The sequence below is a fragment of the Myxocyprinus asiaticus genome, chromosome 26, assembly GCF_019703515.2.
Source record: "Myxocyprinus asiaticus isolate MX2 ecotype Aquarium Trade chromosome 26, UBuf_Myxa_2, whole genome shotgun sequence".
Classification (NCBI taxonomy): Eukaryota; Metazoa; Chordata; class Actinopteri; order Cypriniformes; family Catostomidae; genus Myxocyprinus; species Myxocyprinus asiaticus.
In genome coordinates, this window is record NC_059369.1 from 31,510,881 (window position 1) to 31,532,537 (window position 21,657).

At 37.3% G+C, this 21,657-nt stretch overlaps 2 protein-coding genes across 3 annotated transcripts in view; one reads left to right on the forward strand and one right to left on the reverse strand.

Annotated features, from left to right (window-relative positions):
• LOC127416652 (GMP synthase [glutamine-hydrolyzing]) overlaps window positions 1-2,597 on the reverse strand; it is a 38,284-nt gene extending 35,687 nt beyond the window's left edge. For both annotated transcript variants that reach the window (XR_007893157.1, XM_051656096.1), the window contains exon 1: window positions 2,444-2,597. Coding sequence is in view for 1 of the 2 variants with exons in the window: in XM_051656096.1 (XP_051512056.1) it covers window positions 2,444-2,470 (27 nt within the window). In the remaining variant the exon portion in view is untranslated. The remainder of the gene's footprint in view (window positions 1-2,443) is intronic.
• Window positions 2,598-7,543: 4,946 nt separating this feature from the next.
• LOC127416655 (acetyl-coenzyme A transporter 1-like) lies at window positions 7,544-20,635 on the forward strand. Its single transcript, XM_051656099.1, has 7 exons — window positions 7,544-7,780; window positions 8,190-8,982; window positions 11,013-11,215; window positions 15,159-15,343; window positions 17,081-17,198; window positions 17,820-18,035; window positions 19,074-20,635. Exons 2-7 carry the CDS (start codon window positions 8,232-8,234, stop codon window positions 19,239-19,241), a joined length of 1,641 nt encoding a protein of 546 aa, XP_051512059.1. The 5' UTR covers window positions 7,544-7,780; window positions 8,190-8,231; the 3' UTR covers window positions 19,242-20,635.
• Window positions 20,636-21,657: the final 1,022 nt, after the last annotated feature.

The following is a 21,657-nucleotide window of genomic DNA, read 5'->3' on the forward strand; positions in this document are numbered from 1 at the left end:
ATCCCTGAATTTTCCACTTCTTAATAAGTGACTGAACAGTACTGATTGGCATTTTCAAGGCTTTGGATGTCTTTTTATATCCTTTTCCATCTTTATAAAGTTCCATTACCTTGTTACGCAGGTTTTTTGACAGTTCTTTTCTGCTCCCCGTGGCTCAGTATCTAGCCTGCTCAGTGCATCCACGTGAGAGCTAACAAACTCATTGACTATTTATACACAGACACTAATTGCAATTTAAAAAGCCACAGGTGTGGAAAATTAACCTTTAATTGCCATTTAAACCTGTGTGTGTCACCTTGTGTGTCTGTAACAAGGCCAAACATTCAAGGGTATGTAAACTTTTGATCAGGGCCATTTGGGTGATTTCTGTTATCATTACGATTTAAAAAGGAACCAAACAAGTTTTTTTGCATGATCAGTCATATTTTCAAAATCAATGCAAAATTTCACAATTTCTGCCAGGGTATGCAAACTTTTGAGCACAACTGATATATCTATATATATATATATATATATATATATATATATATATATATATATATATACATATATTATTATTATTATTTTTTTCTGCAAATTACAAAAAGAGTCTCTGTATCTTTATCATCTTATACTTTAATACAGGGGTTTTCAAACATTTTGGCATAAGGAAGGGCCCCCAGATATGTTGATCCCCTTGTGAAGGACCACCTTCCTAAAATGTAAAGCCATCGATTAATTTTAATGTATAAAGTCCCATTTATACTGTGTGAGAAAAAGAGTGTGATATTATACAGACAACATGTTTTTTAAATTAAATGATTGGCTTTTATATTGATATCGCACTAAAGACAAAAATAAATGAGTAAAATATAACCTTATTAAAATTTCTGGAAAATATTTACATAGAATTAAGTTGACAGCATACCTTTTTTCTACACAATATTAATGTTTGATGTAAAAACCTGAAGAGCATTTTGACAAGGCTGTCAATAGAATATCAATCATGATTATCCTCAAGATTTTCAACCAGTCTTTAGAAAGCAGAATAAAACAGTATTCTTTTTCAAATGTTAACCTTTTGTGTTTAAACGTTTTTGTACTTTTTTCTCTAAAATGTTTTGATGGACCACCTATTTGAGGCACCCAGGTTTAAAAAAAAAAAAAAACACATTGCATTCTGAGTAAAATGGCCCAAAACATGGCCATATCTTATACACTAAGCAGTGTACAGGGTAAAGCGGGGCTAACCCTGACCTTTTTTGGTCCAATAGGGTAAAATATAATGAATATTGATGAAACAACACAATATGTGTTTAAAGACATGATGAAGGATGTTTGTTTAGATAAAATAAATTAATGTAAATATAAAGTTGTGGTGGTTGGGAGCTTTTACCCCACATTTGGGGCACTGCAGAGAGGGGGGAAAAAAGGCCCCCGGGGGTACAGGGCAAGTGATAGTACAAAATGTGTCACCATATGCAAAAATAAAAAAATAAAAAAATCAATAAATAGTAAGATATTTTTGAGCAACATACAAGCAAATACAAATGTAAAATCACATTGGCAATATATAATATTTCAAGTACGCTATTTTGTTAATTTATTTATTATTCTGCTTTTAGATCCCATCTTTAGATCTGCAAGTACCATAGCGAACTGAACCCCACGTGGTTTGTGAGAGCAGGAAAACAGTAGTCACTCACTCCAGCATAACTCGTCTCGTACAGTATAAAAGCCAACAAAAAATGGTCAACTTAAAAGTCAGTTAATGGGCAAGTAGTGCAAAATTATCTAGAAGTAATTTAAATTGCAAAGAAAACACACACACAAACACCTACAGCAAGCAGGACCCCATATCTACAGAGAACATGCACTGGTTCTCACAACATCTACAGCTGATAACAGCATGTAAACACACAGAACAACTTTTCAGTTTGCCCTGGTTACAAATGTACATGGGGAAAATACTTTGTTACTCCGTAAAACTTGTCAGTGTTTCGCGGGTGGCTGTTCGTTTCAGCCAGAGCTCGGAAACCTCACTAGCAATGGAGGATAATGTCACATTCAGTGTGCTGCTAACTAGCATTAGCTTAGCCTCATGGACAGTCCTCGCGAGCCCGGCTTAGCGCACGAGCTAGTTTCTCACGGTTGCTCAGCGCGCGGTGATCTTCTAACCTAGCCAGGGGCATCGAATACTCTCACTATATCACACACTACACCATAAGATCAGTCAGGTGGAGTGCTGTAGGCATGCACAGACAGCATACAATTTCAATCATACCAATTATGTTTTAATAAAGGTACAACAACCAAACACCAAAACCAATGCACGCTCTAAGTTTCTCCTCACAGACAGGCCGCGTGTGAACTGGGACTACCGGAGGCGAGTACCGGTAATACGGACAGAACATGCTCTTACACACAGTTTCAGATCTGTGCGTGCTTAGTCCGGTGTACTGACCTTGCTATCCCCGTTACACAGCGCCATGGATATTAGATGTGGAGCGGACACTCCTGTCTTGCTGCCGAGAGTGACTCAGTGTCTCAGCGAATACTTCTCCGTCTCTTCCGTGTGCTTGCCGACAGTGTCACCCACTCTTACGCTCACTACTACAGCTCCGTAGCTCAGTCGTGATCGTTGAAAGGGAGGAGTTTGATGTTTATAGTGGGAGAAAAGTTTCTTTTGGCTGGGAGGATTACAGGCAGGCAACTCAGTGGAATAAGGCAGAATTTTGTTACAGAGATGCATCATGTGAAGTTTAATTTTTTGCCTGCCAGTGGAAGCAATGTGATACGAGTTGTCCTCGTTTAAATGAATTCGTAGGTCATGAAAAATGCTTTTCCTTATTTCAGTTTTTCAAATAAAGTTCTGAAATGTAATGCTGTAAGTGGCACTTAAATCAAACGCTGAAATTTTGGAATCAGCTAGAGTCGATGGAATGATTCTAAGAGTCAATTCCAGACAAATTTTAATGTTTCTTAATATATATATATATATATATATATATAATACACACACACACACACACACACACTGGCGGGCAAAAGTTTGGAATAATGTACAGATTTCTTATGGAAAGAAATTGGTACTTTTATTCACCAAAGTGGTATTCAACTGATCACAATGTATAGTCAGGACATTAATATCATGAAAAATGACTATTACAATTTGAAAAAAAAAAAAAAAAAAAAAATGTACTTCAACTACTTCAAAGAGTTCCTCCACATGCAGCAATGACAGCTTTGCAGATCCTTGTCATTCTAGCTGTCAGTTTGTCCAGATACTCAGGTGACATTTCACCCCACGCTTCCTGTTGCACTTGCCATAGATGTGACTGTCTTGTCGGGCACTTCTCACACACCTTACAGTCTAGCTGATCCCACAAAAGCTCAATGGGGTTAAGATCCATAACACTCTTTTCCAATTATCTGTTGTCCAAGGTCTGTGTTTCTTTGCCAACTCTAACCTTTTCTTTTTGTTTTTCTGTTTCAAAAGTGGCTTTTTCTTTGCAATCTTCCCATAAGGCCTGCACCCCTGAGTCTTCTCTTTACTGTTGTACATGAAACTGGTGTTGAGCGGGTAGAATTCAATGAAGCTGTCAGCTGAGGACATGTGAGGCGTCTATTTCTCAAACTAGAGACTCTGATGTACTTATCCTCTTGTTTAGTTGTACATCTGTCCTTCCACATCTCTTTCTGTCCTTGTTAGTGCCAGTTGTCCTTTGTCTTTGAAGACTGTAGTGTACACCTTTGTATGAAAGCATTGAATAGCCTTCATTCCTCAAAACAATGATTAACTGACGAGTTTCTAGAGAAAGCAGTTTCTTTTTGCCATTTTTGACCTAATATTGACCTTAAGACATGCCAGTCTATTGTATACTGTGAACTCAAAATAAACACAAAGATAATGTTAAGCTTCATTTAACGAACCAAATAGCTTTTAACTGTGTTTGATATAATGGAAAGTGATTTTCTAGTACCAAATTAGCAATTTAGCATGATTACTCAAGGATAAGGTGTTGGAGTGATGGCTGCTGGAAATGGGGCCTGTCTAGATTTGATAAAAAATGACTTTTTTCAAACAGTGATGGCAAAACAGCAAAATCTGTATATTATTCCAAACTTTTGGCTTCCAGTGTATGTGTGTATATATATATATATATATATATATATATATATATATATATATATATATATATATATATATATATAATTTAAAAGTAAAAACTTACAATAAGCATATTTCACACTATTTGTGAATGAGAGTACGAATTACAAAAGATCGTGCCACGCCCCTAAAAATAATTGATTGTTATCTTTGGAACTGAGCGGAGTTGACTTTTGATTCCCAACGCCTCAGAATCGAAGAACTTTCTGGAATCATCTCCCGTATTTTGCTATCTTCGCCTGCTCTGTGAAAAGGGGTCATGACATGCCTTTTTTATTATTTTAATATGTTCCATGAGGTTCACTTATGATATTAGAATACATTTTTGCACAAAAAACAGAAATGTATTTATAAAACATAATCATTTTCCACACTCATTCTGACCCTCTGTCAAAAATGTGTGGTTTTGGTGCTGTTTCTCCTTTAAGACTTGACATTATATGCCCACTGTTATGATTGGCTCTCTGCTCTTGATTGACCTGCTCTCTCCTTGCCATCCCTGCGTTCCAAACGGGATAAATCCGCGATGGGAGAAAGGTGCCTCAGGTTGTTCCTAGTAGGGTACTCAGCTCCATATGGTTAGGATTAGGGTGGGGGTGGGGTTAGGGCATCAGCTGCCTGCCAGGAACAAACAGAGGCACCTTTGTACAATGGGTGGATAAATCCACCTCCAAAGGGCACTTCGAATGGGGAACGATCGTGGCTGCAATGCTGAAGGGTTGTTCTAAACCGTAGGGCTCATAAATAGCTGCTTTGAAGGACCCTTCAAAACGGGTGTTTCTGTAGGGTTCAACTGATGGACACTTTGCTGCCAAACGGACCGCAACCAGAGCAAACGTCACAAATCTGGAGGTTTACCAAGTGTGATTTAATGGAAGTGAAAGTTAAAACACCTGCAACTGTACTGTGTGTCATCTTGGACTTACAGTGAATCACTAAAAAATCACTATTCACAGTCAGTCATTATTAATTTAATCCATAAGTAAAATTGTCCAATAACAGGGTGGTTACTGAGATTAAGCGAGTAGAAATCGACTGGTCATGTGATCCTACATGGCACCCCCCCCCCCCATGAGGTGACCCTCCCCGTGTAGAACAAAACAGCTTTTATAAGGTTACCGATATGACTAGAGTCTTCAACTTATGTGAGTGCTCATGGTTTTATACATATGTTTAATTACTTTTTGTGTTTTTAGGAGTAAAACATTTTATTGACTTGGCACACCCTGTAAAATATGACATGTGTTTGCCTTGAGTTGTTTCGAGGTGCTGCCTAATTTCAGATCTGAATTATTAAAATGTTAAAAATATAGAATAGCAATCGTCAACCACTCTGTCAACTGTACATATAAGTTGTCTTCCTTTTATACAGTGTGCAGCAAAACAGCTCTTTATACTATATGTCATGAGCAACACACTACATTTTGTATTAATACTCAGACTAACATTCTCTCTCTAACACAAAGTAACAGCTTGTCCCAGTGACATCAAAATCAACCTGAAATCTTCAAGAAAGTTTTCTGGTTGCTTAAATCATAACTGGCTTGAATGAGTACTATTCAAACCCACCCAAGAAAATGACTGTGACTCTGGCTGGTAATGGAAAGCGATTGGTTTAGTTTATGCTCACACATCTTGTCACATGTCTTTATTCAACATTCTCTGTCACATGCATTTAAACATTTTTTACCAATTCCACACAGCTCCACACACTCCACATACAGTCATTAATTATCTCAGCAGAGAAGAGTATGGGGGACATTGTCTTTCACAGTGCAAGCATAAAATGGTTCAACCTCCGTAAGAAAGACAAACAATACATTGCTTTGTACTCTAAAAACATAAATGTTTTCATTTATTTACAGGATTTTAGGTTTTATGGGAATTTTTAAAGATATGAACATATGTATCAACTATTTTTACTATTATTGTTTAATTACATTCATTCATCATACTTAGCATATACAACACATTTCATGTGTTTCTTCATCTTTTTCACTTGCGACTGTTGCCATACTGTCTAATTACACAATGCATCTGTGATCTCTTTTTATTTGAATAGGACAGCTATTTCAGGCCATAGTCACATTTGTTTATTTAGTTTATAAGTTATGATTTTAGTTAGATCTAGTGTTTAGAAAGTCATTAATATTAAAATGAGTCATGTTTTGAGATGCACAACAAGGAAGAGAGTGATTTATTTTATTTAATCTTGCCTAAGCACACCACCTACCAGTGATATACAATATATTGTATTTTATCTATGGGCCTAACTATTAAGGGCCTAAGAGTTTTGGACTTACAGTGACACCTAGCAGCATGGATACAACGTCATTCAAACCCAAAATTTCTCAGTTACCAATGCCATTGTAGAATTTCTCTATTCACAGTTATCCATGATTAATTTAATCCATGAGTAAAAGTGTCCAATAACAGGAAATTAACTGAGGTTAATGCTGTTTTGGAATGACTGTAATTACAAGATGGCAATGACTGAAAAGTCAGAGCTTTCATAGAATTTTGAGTTTACAACTAAATTATACGAGTTCTTTGAAGGCGTGAATGCTTTTTACAAGTTGGAATCTCGTAATTACAGAAATTCCAACATGAACGCACCATAAGCTAGTAGTATTTGACTGGTCATGTGATTCTAACATGGCAGCCCCTATGAGGGGACCCTCTCCATCTAGAATAAAACAGCTTTTATAAGGGTACTGATATGACTAGTGTCATCATCTAATGCAAGCAGGGCCATAGCATGGTATTCTGGGCCCCCTGGCTGTATATTGCTCTGGGCCCCTTTTCTATTAAAAAAGAACGTTTATAATTTGTTGTGGGGCAAATCATTACCACCTTTCACCCCACTAGCTACAGCCCTGAATGTAAGTAGTCATGATAAACATGTTTCAAAATTACGATTCATTACTTTAAGAGTACAACTTTTTTTTTTTAATGAGGAAAAAAATTACTGAGTGCACCTTTAAAGGCCTCTTTGACCTGTAAGTATTTTTTTAGTATGTACATTGCAAATTCACCATATCAAACTCATTATTCCATCAACTTGTTTAAATTAATATCTTTTGATGTGACAGGAATAAAGAAATTCATTTTAATGACTCTCTTCAATAGTATTTTAGCATAGTAGCCTACTTGTTTAAGAGCTACCACAATGAAACTATAAAATAAGGCAGAATGACTCTGGAGGTTCTTACACTATGTCAATAACACATTAATTCCTAGCTTAATGTTCTAGTAGATTATTAAATGTATGCATGGACATAATATTTCTTCTCTGTACAAAGAAACAGCGACTCACGATGAAAACCGGGCGGAACTAAAAACGGAATCTCTAAGACACGTCAGCTGAAACATTCGGACGAATTTACACGGCGCACCGCTCCGGCTTCCTTCTCATGTCAGCATTGTAGTGCATTTACGTGTTTACAGCATCTTGTAAACACTAGGTATATTGCATTTATGTGGACGTTTTTTTTTCGGTAAAACATAGCTCATCTGAAATCACACAACATCGGTCCTCCATCGACGTTTTTACGAGCGTTATACACACAGTATTTATCCACTGATTCATTGATTCTTTACTTGTCATGTGGTATGTCATCATAGTGCAAGGTAACAATGAGTCAGTCTTTTCTGCTTCTTTACCACCTCAACTTTGTGTTTTGAGTCTGTCAGTTAATGAATGTGTCGCTCCATGTTGTTATGTCATGTGTAATGATAATGTTTATTTAGCTTTATGTGGCAAGAATCAGAACCTGCTCATCATTTATGTTTTCTTTAAGTGTTTTGACTTCAGAGAGCAACTTTTTATTTTTATTTTTTAATATATATATATATATATATATATATATATATATATATATATATATATTGTAGAATCTGGGTGCTAATGCTTTGGTGACTATTTGCTTTGCTCTTGCTGTCTATAAGTTCCTTTGCTCTGTCCTTTTTCACCAAACACATTGACACAGCTGTTCATTGTATATGCATTATTTATTTATTTATTTGATTATTAATGCAGATCTTTTGAGGACATATCAGGATTGATGCCCAGCAGATTAAGATGGAACTGTCTGAAGCCATTACGCACAAGAATGGGAGGCATCGGAAACCTCTGGTGTCCAACTCGGATGTGAGTGGAAGGGAGCCCAAGCTGTCTGATTTAGAAGTGGATGGTGATGAGGAAGCTCTTTTGCAGAACTCGGACAGGGAAGATGGACCAGCTAATGTGCGTAACGGGATTCACGGAGAGCTGGGCAATGTGGCCCTGCTACTGTTCTTGTATGTGCTTCAGGGCATTCCCTTAGGCCTGGCTGGAAGCATCCCTCTCATCATGCAGAGTAAGAGCGTCAGCTACAAGGACCAAGCCTATTTTAGTTTCGTCTTTTGGCCCTTCAGCCTAAAGCTGCTCTGGGCTCCCCTGGTGGACTCGCTATACCTGGGGCAATTTGGTAGGAGGAAGTCATGGCTGGTACCCACTCAATATCTGCTGGGTCTTTTTATGCTCTATCTGTCATCCACGGTCGATGCAATGCTTCAGACAGATGGACAGAAGGGACCTGATGTGATCACCCTGACTGCAGTCTTCTTCATTCTGGCTTTCCTCGCAGCCACACAAGATATTGCCGTTGATGGTTGGGCTTTGACCATGCTGTCCAGGGAGAATGTGGGTTACGCCTCCACTTGTAACTCTGTGGGCCAGACAGCTGGATATTTCCTTGGCAATGTATTGTTTCTTGCTCTTGAGTCTGCTGATTTTTGCAACAAGTATCTGAGATTTGAGCCTCAGGAACAGGGCATTGTAACACTCTCAGGTAAAGAAGCTTCAGCTAATTGTTGATTTAAAATTAGAAATACATGGATTTTGTAATGCATTGTTTGGACAGTTGAATTGCATTTGGTCTAATTGTCAGATAACTTTTAGGCCTTCCGCACTATTGCTCAACATGGCTTAAAGAAATGTTCCGGGTTCAGTACAAGCTTAGCTCAGTCCACAGCTTAGCATAATGTTGATTACTACAGAATATCATTTTGACTTTTACCTTGTTTATTTAAACCTAAAATTGTGGTTTCAGTAAGGCACTTGCAATGGAAGTGAATGGGGCCAGTCCATAAATGCTGAAATACACACAGTTTCAAAAGTATAGCCACAATACATGAATGTTATACATGATTTTTGTGTGACAAAATCAACCCAAAATCACAATGTTTACCCGCGTTGTGTTGGCATGGCAATGACGTTGTAATATTGGATATTACTTTACACAGATAAGGTTAGTAAGGAATGTAATAACACTAAAATTATGTAAACGTGTATGGTTTACAGATCTTGTAGCTATTCTTTTAAAGCGGTGTGTATTTTAACGTATATGGACTGGTCACATGAACTTCCATTTTATGCGCCATACTGTAACTGCCATTTTTTCTTTTTTTTTTTTTTATAATTGTGGGAAGAGTCAAAATTATTTTTTTGTGGTAATCAACATTATGCCACAAATGCTCGATTGAGCTCAACTTGTGTTGAACATGGGGCATTCCTTTTAAAGGGATTGTTCACCCAAAAATGAAAATTATTTAGTCATTTCTCTCATTATTTACTCACCCTCATGCTATACCAGATGTGTATGACTTTTTACAAGAAGATTTCTTTTGGTACATACAATGCAAGTGAATAGTGGCCAGAATTTTGAAGCTCCGAAAAAAGCACATAAAGGCATCATAAAAGTAATCCATACTACGCCAGTGGTTAAATCCATGTCTTTTGAAGCAATATAAGTGTGGGTGAGAAACAGATCAATCAGTCCTTTTTTTTTTTTTTTGGGTGATTCGTATTCATCATGCATTTTGCCACCTACAAGGCAGGGAGGAGAATTTATAGTAAAAAAAAGACTTAAAGATTGATCTGTTTCTCACCCACACCCATCATATCGCTTCTGATGACATGGATTTAACCACTGGAGTCCTATGGATTACTTGTATGCTGCCTATGTGTGCATTTTTGTGCTTCAATGTTCTGGCCACTAATCACTTGCATTGTATGGACCTACAAAGCTGAGTATTCTTTATAAAATCTTTGTGTTCAGCAGAAGAAAGAAAGTCATACATATCTGGGATGGCATGAGGGTGAGTAAATAATGAACTAACTTTAATAATGTTTTTTAACCATGTGTTAAGTCCACTTTAAACTTGAATTGTGTTGCCAATATATAATGTGAATTACTAACCCTGGGTAAAGTACTGTGACAAGGTTCTTAACTCTCTTTAAAGGAGGAGGCGGGTACCGGGTGAACAATCACAAAGACTTTTAATAACAAACTATTTAACTCAAACACACACAAACATTGACGCATGCACACAGGTCCACGTCTCTCTCTCTCTCTCTCTCTCTCTCTCTCTCTCTCTGTCTCTGTCTCTCTCTCTGTCTCTCTCTCTGGTGTCTCCGGCTCTTCTTTATCCCTCTCCCGGCTGACGGGTAAATCAGCACCAGGCGTTCAACCTTATGGCCTGGCCACGCCCTCCTCCTCGTCACAAGTATTAACATGGTCAAACATGGAGCTGATATCCCTGGATTACATTAACCCAGTGTTAAAAATGAACCTGGGTTAACCATTTCATAAGGCATTTAAAAAGTGTGAAGAGAGTTGCTTAATGACTAATTATTTGGAGGACTAAAGACAAATGCATTCAAATTTATCAAATCTAATGTAATCATTCATTTAATGATCAGTTCTATTAATTTGTCTTTTAGAAATATTGAATAGGCCTAAAAAATGAAATTTGCATGCAAAGAGATTTGTATGCAGCTTTGCTGATACTTTGTACTTTGTTCTGTTCTGCATCTCAGATTTCTTGTTTTTCTGGGGGATTGTTTTCATGGTGTCGACCACTCTGGTTGCTGTCCTGAAAAAGGAGAACGGCAGACAACACCGTTCCAAGAAGAAGCCCAGAGAGGAGGCAAATGGTGTTATGGAAACTTACAAGCTTTTGTACTCCATCATTAAATTGCCCACTGTCTTTACCTTCTGTATCCTGCTGCTAACCGCTAAGGTAATGCCACTTAATCAAGGTGTCTCTTTTTTATTATTCTGGTCAACCTGTGACTTTACTGTCCACAGAGGCCCTATTTTTACTGTTGGATTGCAGTATCTTTGTAGTTCTATGCAAATCAATCCAATTAATCTCTCTTCACATTATTAACAGCAATATAAACAACACCCGCACACTTTTTGCTACTGTAGAGAGACTAACAAACCCCCCAACACAGGTTGCCTGTGAAATGCTCTCTGACAGAAAATACAACAAATTTGCATCTTTTTTTCATGAAGAAGATAAATGATATTAGAATGGCGATCAGCTCGTCCTCATGTTGCACTGAGGTCAGACAGCACCCACCACAAAAACTTCAGAAATGAGTCATTATGTCTGATTTTGTGGAAATTGATGGCAAAACCCTGGAAGAAATAGTACAGCATCGTAAAACTTCAACCCGCTGTCTTGACACACTCCCCACAACATTTTTCAAAAATGTGTTTAAGTGTCTGGAAAAAGATCTGTTTGAAATAGTAAATGTGTCACTCCTTTCAGGCACATTTATGAAGTCCCTGAAAACTGCAGTTGTCAAGCCCCTTCTTAAAAAGAACAATCTATATAACTCAATACTGAACAACTACAGACCAATTTCAAATCTTCCTTTCATAGGCAAAATCATTGAAAAGTTTGTTTTCAATCAGCTGGACAAATTCTTAATCTCGAATGGCTACTTGGACAATTTACAGTCTGGTTTCCAAACGCATCATAGCACAGAGACGACGCTCATAAAGATCCTTAATGATATTTGGCTAAATACTGATTCAGGCAAAATAACAGTGCTGGATTGGTATTATTAGATCTCAGTGCTGCTTTTGACACTGTTAACCACAGCATTCTCCTAGACAGATTGGAAAACTGGATAGGGCTCACTGGGATGGTCCTCAGCTGGTTCAGATCATATCTAGAAGGTAGGGGTTACTATGTTAACATAGGCAACTATGAATCTGAGTGGACATCCATGATGTGTGGAGTCCCACAAGGCTAAGTTCTTGCACCGCTCCTGTTCAACTTGTATATGCTCCCACTAGGCCAAATTATGAAAAAGAACCAAATTGCATACCATAGATATGCAGACGATACCCAGATCTATCTAGCCATATTGCCAAATGACTACAGTCCCATAGGCTCTCTGTGCCAGTGCATTGATGAAATTAACAGTTGGATGTGCCACAACTTCCTTCAGTTAAACAATGACAAGACAGAGGTCATTGTATTTGGCAAAAAAGGTGAAATTCCAAAGGTGAATGCATACCTTGACTCCAAGGGCCTAAAGACAAAAAATCAAGTAAGAAATCTTGGTGTCATTTTGGAGTCAGGCCTTAGTTTCAGTAATCACATCGAAGCAATAACTAAATCAGTCTACTATAATCTAAAAAATATAGCCAGAATTAGATGTTTTGTATCCAGTCAAGACTTGGAGAAACTTGTTCATGCATTCATCACCAGTAGGGTAGACTACTGCAATGGACTCAACCGGCCTTCCCAAAAAGACCTTTAGACACCTGCAGCTCATTCAGAATGCCACTGCCAGGATTCTCACCTGAATCAAAAAATCTGAGCATATTACTCCAGTCCTCAGGTCTTTACACTGGCTTCCAGTTATATTTAGAATTGATTTTAAAGTACTATTACTCGTTTATAAATCGCTCAATAGCCTAGGACCTAAATACATTTCAGATATGCTTGTTGAATATAAACCTAACAGACCTCTCAGATCATTAGGATCAAGTCAGTTAGACATACAGAGGGTTCACTCAAAACCAGGTGAGACAGTGTTTAGCTTTTATGCCACCTGCAGCTGGAACCAGCTACCAGAAGAGGTTAGATGTGCCCCAACAGTAGCCACATTTACGGTTGAAGTCAGAAGTTTACATACACCTTAGCCAAATACATTTAAACTCAGTTTTTCACAAGTCCTGACATTTAATCATAGAAAACATTGCCTGTCTTAGGTCAGTTAGGATCACTATTTTAAGAATGTGAAATGTCAGGATACTAGTAGAGAGAAATGATTTATTTCAGCTTTTATTTATTTCATCACATTCCCAGTGGGTCAGAAGTTTACATGCACTTTGTTAGTATTTGGTAGCATTGCCTTTAAATTGTTTAACTTGGGTCAGATGGTTTGGGTAGCCTTCCACAAGCTTCTCACAATAAGTTGCTGGAATTTTGGCCCATTCATCCAGACAGAACTGGTGTAACTGAGTCAGGTTTGTAGGCCTCCTTGCTCGCACACGCTTTTTCAGTTCAGCCCACAAATTTTCTATCGGATTGAGGTCAGGGCTTTGTGATGGCCACTCCAATACCTTGACTTTGTTGTCCTTAAGCCATTTTGCCACAACTTTGGAAGTATGCTTGGGGTCATTGTCCATTTGGAAGACCCATTTGCGACCGAGCTTTAACATCCTGGCTGATGTCTTTAGATGTTGCTTCAATATATCCACATAATTTTCCTTCCTCATGATGCCATTTATTTTGAGAAGTGCACCAGTCCCTCCTGCATCAAAGCACCCCATAACATGATGCTGCCATCCCCATGCTTCACGGTTGGGATGGTGTTCTTCGGCTTGCAAGCCTCACCCTTTTTCCTCCAAACCTTTCCTAGGTCATTATGGCAACAAACAGTTCAATTTTTGTTTCATCAGACCAGAAGACATTTCTCCAAAAAGTAAGATCTTTGTCCCCATGTGCACTTGCAAACTGTTGTCTGGCTTTTGTATGGTGGTTTTGGAGCAGTGGCTTCTTCCTTGCTGAGCAGCCTTTCAGGTTATGTTGATATAGTACTCGTTTTACTGTGGATATAGATACTTGTCTACCTGTTTCCTCCAGCATCTTCACAAGGTCCTTTGCTGTGGTTCTGGGATTGATTTGCACTTTTCACACCAAACTACGCTCATCTCTTGGAGACAGAATGCGTCTCCTTCCTGAGCAGTATGATGGCTGCATGGTCCCATGGTGTTTATACTTGCGTACTGTTGTTTGTACAGATGAACGTGGTACATTCAGGCGTTTGGAAATTGCTCCCAAGGATTAACCAGACTTGTGGTCTTGGCTGATTTATTTAGATTTTTCTATGATGTCAAGCAAAGAGGCACTGAGTTTGAAGGTAGGCCTTAAAATATATCCAAAGGTACACCTCCAGTTGACTCCAATTAGCCTATCAGAAGCTAATTGGTTAATTGCCTAAAGGCTTGACATAATTTTCTGGTTTTTTTCCAAGTTGCCTAAAGGCACAGTTAACTTAGTGTATGTAAAGTTCTGACCCACTGGAATTGTGAAATAGTCAATTAAAAGTGAAACAATCTGTCTGTAAACAACTGTTGGAAAAATTATTCGTGTCATGCACAAAGTAGATGTCCTAAATGACTTGACAAAACTATAGTTTGTTAATATGAAATCTGTGGAGTGGTTCAAAAACTAGTTTGACTGACTTCAACCTAAGTGTATGTAAACTTCTGATTTCAACTGTAAATCCAGACTGAAAACACATCTGTTTAGCTGTGCATTTTCTGACTGAGCATTGTGCTGCACTTATTGAATCATTTTGCTTTTGTCTTTCTTTCATTTTAATTATTTTATTTTATTCTGTTTATTTTATTTTTATATAACTTTTTCTCAATGTGTTTACAATTTTTGGTTATCCTTTATTTAATAAGGGAAGTTTAACAACAGTTATGGATGGTGTTAACAATTTAATATTATTTTTCTTATTCATTTTAATCATTTTACATTTTTTTTCAAATTTATTTTATTACTTTTTATTCTTATTTTTTTTATATATATATTTTTTTTATGTATCTTGTATTTTCTTTTATTTTTATATGTAAAGCACTTTGAATTGCCATTGTTTATGAAATGTGCTATATAAATAAACTTGCCTTGCCTTCATCTCTGCATTCAGATTGGTTTCTCTGCTGCGGACGCTGTGACGGGGCTGAAGCTAGTGGAAGCTGGGGTTCCTAAAGAGCAGCTGGCTCTGCTGGCAGTTCCCATGGTGCCCCTGCAGATCCTGCTGCCTTTAGTTATTAGTAAATACACAGCTGGTCCACGTCCACTTGATGTTTTCTACAAGGCATTTCCTTTCAGGTACAAAAAAATATCCACAGACAAACTATAGAAATACAGGTGCATCTCAATAAATTAGAATGTCGTGGAAAAGTTCATTTATTTCAGTAATTCAACTCAAATTGTGAAACTCGTGTATTAAATAAATTCAGTGCACACAGACTGAAGTAGTTTAAGTCTTTGGTTCTTTTAATTGTGATGATTTTGGCTCACATTTAACAAAAACCCACCAATTCACTATCTCAAAAAATTAGAATACATCATAAGACCAATAAAAAAAACATTTTTAGTGAATTGTTGGCCTTCTGGAAAGTATGTTCATTTACTGCATATGTACTCAATACTTGGTAGGGGCTCCTTTTGCTTTAATTACTGCCTCAATTCGGCGTGGCATGGAGGTGATCAGTTTGTGGCACTGCCGAGGTGGTATGGAAGCCCAGGTTTCTTTGACAGTGGCCTTCAGCTCATCTGCATTTTTTGGTCTCTTGTTTCTCATTTTCCTCTTGACAATACCCCATAGATTCTCTATGGGGTTCAGGTCTGGTGAGTTTGCTGGCCAGTCAAGCACACCAACACCATGGTCATTTAACCAACTTTTGGTGCTTTTGGCAGTGTGGGCAGGTGCCAAATCCTGCTGGAAAATGAAATCAGCATCTTTAAAAAGCTGGTCAGCAGAAGGAAGCATGAAGTGCTCCAAAATTTCTTGGTAAACGGGTGCAGTGACTTTGGTTTTCAAAAAACACAATGGACCAACACCAGCAGATGACATTGCACCCCAAATCATCACAGACTGTGGAAACTTAACACTGGACTTCAAGCAACTTGGGCTATGAGCTTCTCCACCCTTCCTCCAGACTCTAGGACCTTGGTTTCCAAATGAAATACAAAACTTGCTCTCATCTGAAAAGAGGACTTTGGACCTCTGGGCAACAGTCCAGTTCTTCTTCTCCTTAGCCCAGGTAAGATGCCTCTGACGTTGTCTGTGGTTCAGGAGTGGCTTAACAAGAGGAATACGACAACTGTAGCCAAATTCCTTGACACGTCTGTGTGTGGTGGCTCTTGATGCCTTGACCCCAGCCTCAGTCCATTCCTTGTGAAGTTCACCCAAATTCTTGAATCGATTTTGCTTGACAATCATAAGGCTGCGGTTCTCTCAGTTGGTTGTGCATCTTTTTCTTCCACACTTTTTCCTTCCACTCAACTTTCTGTTAACATGCTTGGATACAGCACTCTGTGAACAGCCAGCTTCTTTAGCAATGAATGTTTGTGGCTTACCCTCCTTGTGAAGGGTGTCAATGATTGTCTTCTGGACAACTGTCAGATCAGCAGTCTTCCCCATGATTGTGTAGCCTAGTGAACCAAACTGAGAGACCATTTTGAAGGCTCAGGAAACCTTTGCAGGTGTTTTGAGTTGATTAGCTGATTGGCATGTCACCATATTCTAATTTTTTGAGATAGTGAATTGGTGGGTTTTTGTTAAATGTGAGCCAAAATCATCACAATTAAAAGAACCAAAGACTTAAACTACTTCAGTCTGTGTGCACTGAATTTATTTAATACATGAGTTTCACAATTTGAGTTGAATTACTGAAATAAATGAACTTTTCCATGACATTCTAATTTATTGAGATGCACCTGTACTTTGTACTTGTCAACAGTTGTGATGGGCACAGAAAATTGTCAGCCATGCATGTAATATTAGGAATACATCTTGGATAGATAAAGTAATAGGTTGATTGTGGGTTTCGTTCCTTATAGGCTGCTGATTGGTCTGGAGTATGCCCTACTAGTCTGGTGGACCCCAACTGTTCAGCAGGAGGAGGGCTTCCCTGTGTATTACTATGCTGTTGTGCTGCTCAGCTATGCTGTGCATCAGGTTAGTGACTAAACTTACCTGTTAGTCTTTATGAACCTTGAAAAAGGCTGATAGCCAAAACATTAGTAAATACATGTGCCTGTATTTTGTGGTGTTCAGTTATATTTTTCTCTTCAAGTCTTTATGAACTGTCATCAATTACAGTGTGATAAAAAAAAAACAAACAAAAAAAAAAAAAAACATTCAATTAAGACTTTCTTCTTTATATTATTTTTATATGGTTTATATGGAAACAATAAAAAGATTACTTTAGGGAGCCCATGGTTTAGTTGTTGGCTAATGGCTATGATGAATGCTTGAATGCTTGAACACCCTGGGCAGTGGTAGCTCAGCGGTTAAGGCTCTGGGTTATTGATCAGAAGGTCGGGGGTTCAAGCCCCAGCACCGCCAAGATGCCACTGTTGGGCCCTTGAGCAAGGCCCTTGACCCTATCTATCATGGCTGACCCTGCACTCTGACCCCAGCCTAGCTGGGATATGTGAAAAAGAAGAATTTCACTGTATATGTGCAAATGTATAATGTGTGATAAATAAAGAAAATTAATTAATTAAAATTAACATTTGCTTAAAAAATTTCCTGCCTTCATTTAAATCAGCACACATACTTGTGTTTCTCCACTAGGTGGCACTATATAGCATGTATGTGGCCTGTATGGCCTTTCATGCTAAGGTTAGTGACCCTGTGATAGGCGGCACCTACATGACACTTCTGAACACTGTGACTAATCTAGGAGGGAACTGGCCCTCTACACTAGCTCTGTGGCTGGTAGACCCTCTCACCTTTAAAGAGTGCCAGGGAGCACCTGGACAGACATGCAGCTCCCTAGAAGAAGCAGAGGTAAAAAAAAAAAATAAATAAAAAAAATATATATATATATATATATATTTTTTTTTTTTCTTTTCAGGCATTTGCTAATCAATGTCACTAAATATCTCTATACTGTACCTATAGCCTTAATTTTAATTTTCTGTAAACTGCTTTTAAACAATGTGTGTTGTGAAAAGCGCTAGACAAATAAAAATTTCTTGACTTAATTTAGCTGAATAAATCTAGGAAAAATGTTGTAAAGTTTAAGCTTTTCAACTTTATCATTTTTATATATTAAATGTACATTTATAAGATTATTCTTTTGTCATATCACCCTGCAAAAAAAAAAAAAAAAAAAGGTGTATTATATAACAAGGCGGGAATTTTTTTTTTCTGAAATAGTTTTGCATACCCTCGCAATAAATTAACCATGGTTTTACTATTTACTATTTACTATTTAGTAACCATATTTTAACATTGACATTTGTAATAAAACCTTAGTAATAGTACTAAGTAATAAAACAGTTATACAAAATGAAAACTATGGTAGTAAAAATCTAAACATTTTAAACCTACAACAGTTATGGTTACTACAATATTACTATAGAAAAAATATATTTACTACAGTCTACTAAATTACTGTAGTAAAACCAGTTAAACTGTGGTATTTGTATAGTAAAACCATAATAACCACAAAGTTATGATTTTATTACCATAGTTTTTATCACTATGGTTTCATTACAAAATTACGAATATCAAGATTAAAATATGGTTACTGTTGTAAAACCATGCTAAATTTATTACGAGGGCACACAAAACAATTTCAGAAAAAAAAAAATCCCGCCCTGTCCTCTAAGGGGCTCCGTAGTATTCTGCTGTAGTTCCAGTGCGAGAAACATTGTTGTTCATTTTTAATAATTTTGGTTTTGCTAAAAACCCACCCAAAATAAGTATTTTCCTGTAAATATTAATCGAAATCACTAAACACTACAATGTTGATAATTGACAGTTATGATTTTTGTCAAAATTGTCCAGCCCTGCTTTAACCTGTACTTATATTGTCTGCAGCTCTGTGTCAGAGAAGGTGGCGTGTGTGTGACTGCATTGGACGGTTACTATGTGGAGTCTGTAGTGTGCATTGTGATTGGTCTCTGCTGGTGGATCATTTTCGGGAAAAAGTTGAAGCGATTACAAGAAGAGAGCCCCTCTGCGTGGCATTGCAGGGTTGCCAAATAACATCATCTCTTCTGGACTCAGGACGCTACTGTCTCTCTTATTTTGAAGTTACTCTATTCTTTGCCCTCTCTCACCCTCTTTCTTCCACACACAGTGACTCCTAATGTTTTTGTCTCACTACACAAGGCCTGTGGACAGGCTTGAAACTTTTGAGGACTGAAATGGTAAAATATGCTGTACTGCTAAATTATTATCATCTGTACTCCATTATCCTCCAGAACCATAATTTTAAAGCCAAACTGAAGGTCAATACAGCTAATGATTCACAGAAATAGTTCGTGTAAAGAACTGATGCATAACATTTATTCTAAAAAACTATAACATGACATTCACTGCTCAGTTGCCTGCTTAATCAAGCATTACCTGTGGCTTTTTTCCCCCCACTTTCCAATATGGTGCAATATTACAGATAAGAATGCAGATCTTTTGATATCATTCAGATACCATGTATAATGAAATTATTGCCACAACTTTAGTATACAGAACATTTTCAGCATTCTATGCCTTTATTCAGAAAGACTTAACTGTAACTGTGCTGTCAGGTCTGAAATTGAATATTGATATTTCTTCAGAGTTTCCCAGTTTCTGTTTTGGGCCATGTTGTAGATATTGCATTGGTTGGTCTTCTTTTGATTGATTGCTTATTTCTGTAACACATCAGAGAATGTGGGCTGGGTTAGTCTGATTCTGAGTTTAAGATATTAAATCACTGAGGAAAAAAAATGAACTTGTTTTCGACATAAAAGGCAAGTGACATTGTTCTTTTTAATTTGTGGATTTCTTAATTTACCCTTTTCAGTATGTTTTATTTATTCTGTAACTTTAAAAAAAAAAAAAAATAATTTTAAATTTGTAAAAAGAATTTTTTTTTATGGCCAGTACTTTCAGTGCCAAAAGTCATGTCTTTTGGAAAAAACAAATTTTGTTTGCTTTGCCAAAACGTGTCAACAAAGTTAATGATTAGCTTTTCTATAAATGATTTAGACATTCCAGCAACTGAGTGGAAGGTCCAGAATTTAAGGGACTATAGTCTGTTATTGGATGTTTATGCAATCACCAGCACTTTTACTGCAGGGTATATGGGTCCTCGATGGTGACTTGGGTGAAATGAAATTACTGTACATTGCATAAGCCTCTGTCTTTTAGGCTCACCATTTTACTTGATTTTAAATTTGCATCATGCAAATTTATTTTCTTTGTTTATTAATTTAATTAAATGTTCACTTTATTTTATGTCACGGAGAGGGTACAGTTGCAGTGACTTTTGTAAATACTTGTAAACCGTTCTAAGGAACGTTTTTATAAACATTCCCAAAGTTTAATGTAAAAAAAAAAAAAAAAAAAGAAAACTGAAATGCAAATCTTATATGAAAATAAATGAAAGGAAGATTTGACTCCATTGTTTTCTGCCATGAATTCTGTTTCGAATGTACTCTCGAAAACGCTTTGTACTGTTTTGTCCTAACTTGCTGCCCTTGATGAGTGGGCGGAGTTTCATGTGTAGTTTTTCCTGCGTAAACAACATGCGACTTTGGATCCTGCAGATGTTATATATATATATATATATATATATATATACACACACACACACACACACACACACACACATACACACACACTCCTGGGCAAAAAAAATGAGTCAAGCCCAAAATGGCAAAACATTAAGCTTTTAATGGTCTTAACCACAAATCATTGGTCAGGAAATTAGCAAGAATTTAAGAAATAGCTATAGTAACTAAGTGTATGGGATAGTTTTTCCCATTGATTTCTTGAAATGTGGGTATAAATGTGGGCCTTGTGGGTAAACTTACGGGCAGCTTTTTACAGAAAGAAGAGTTAGTGTTGTTCCACTCAATGTTGATGGCTTCAAAAACATTTCCCATTCAAATCTGTTCTCTGACCAGGCCAAAACATGAGCCTGATGGACTTGTTCTCAAGCCAACTCTTGGTGGTCTTTGCAGTGGGCAAGGGCAATGTCTTGAAAACAACTTTTCAATTGTGGGAAGCAAGCCTTTCTGCAATATTCTCCAGGGTAGCTGTGCTTAAGGACTCACATAAGTTGGGATGAAATGTTCACACTAAGGGCTTAGTAACTACTAGTTAGTTTGTAACTAAGTCAGTGCTTAATTTGGTTGCACCACCTGTTCTTAAGGCAAGACTTAACTAGTAGGTCGTAAGCTCTCCGTAAAGTAATGTGTAGTCGCATAAAATTACATTTACCTGTATTGATCCAATAAACAGTCTTCAAATTTGTACACAGAACTGTTAAAAAGCAGTGAATTTCAATTTGATCGTGTTAAGATTGATGTTCAAACCTTGTTTGCTCATGTAACTGTCAGCTGTAATAAATTATATCCCCATTCAAATACGATACTTAATAAAAGTAGATTTAATGAATAGTATATTTGCCCTGTGT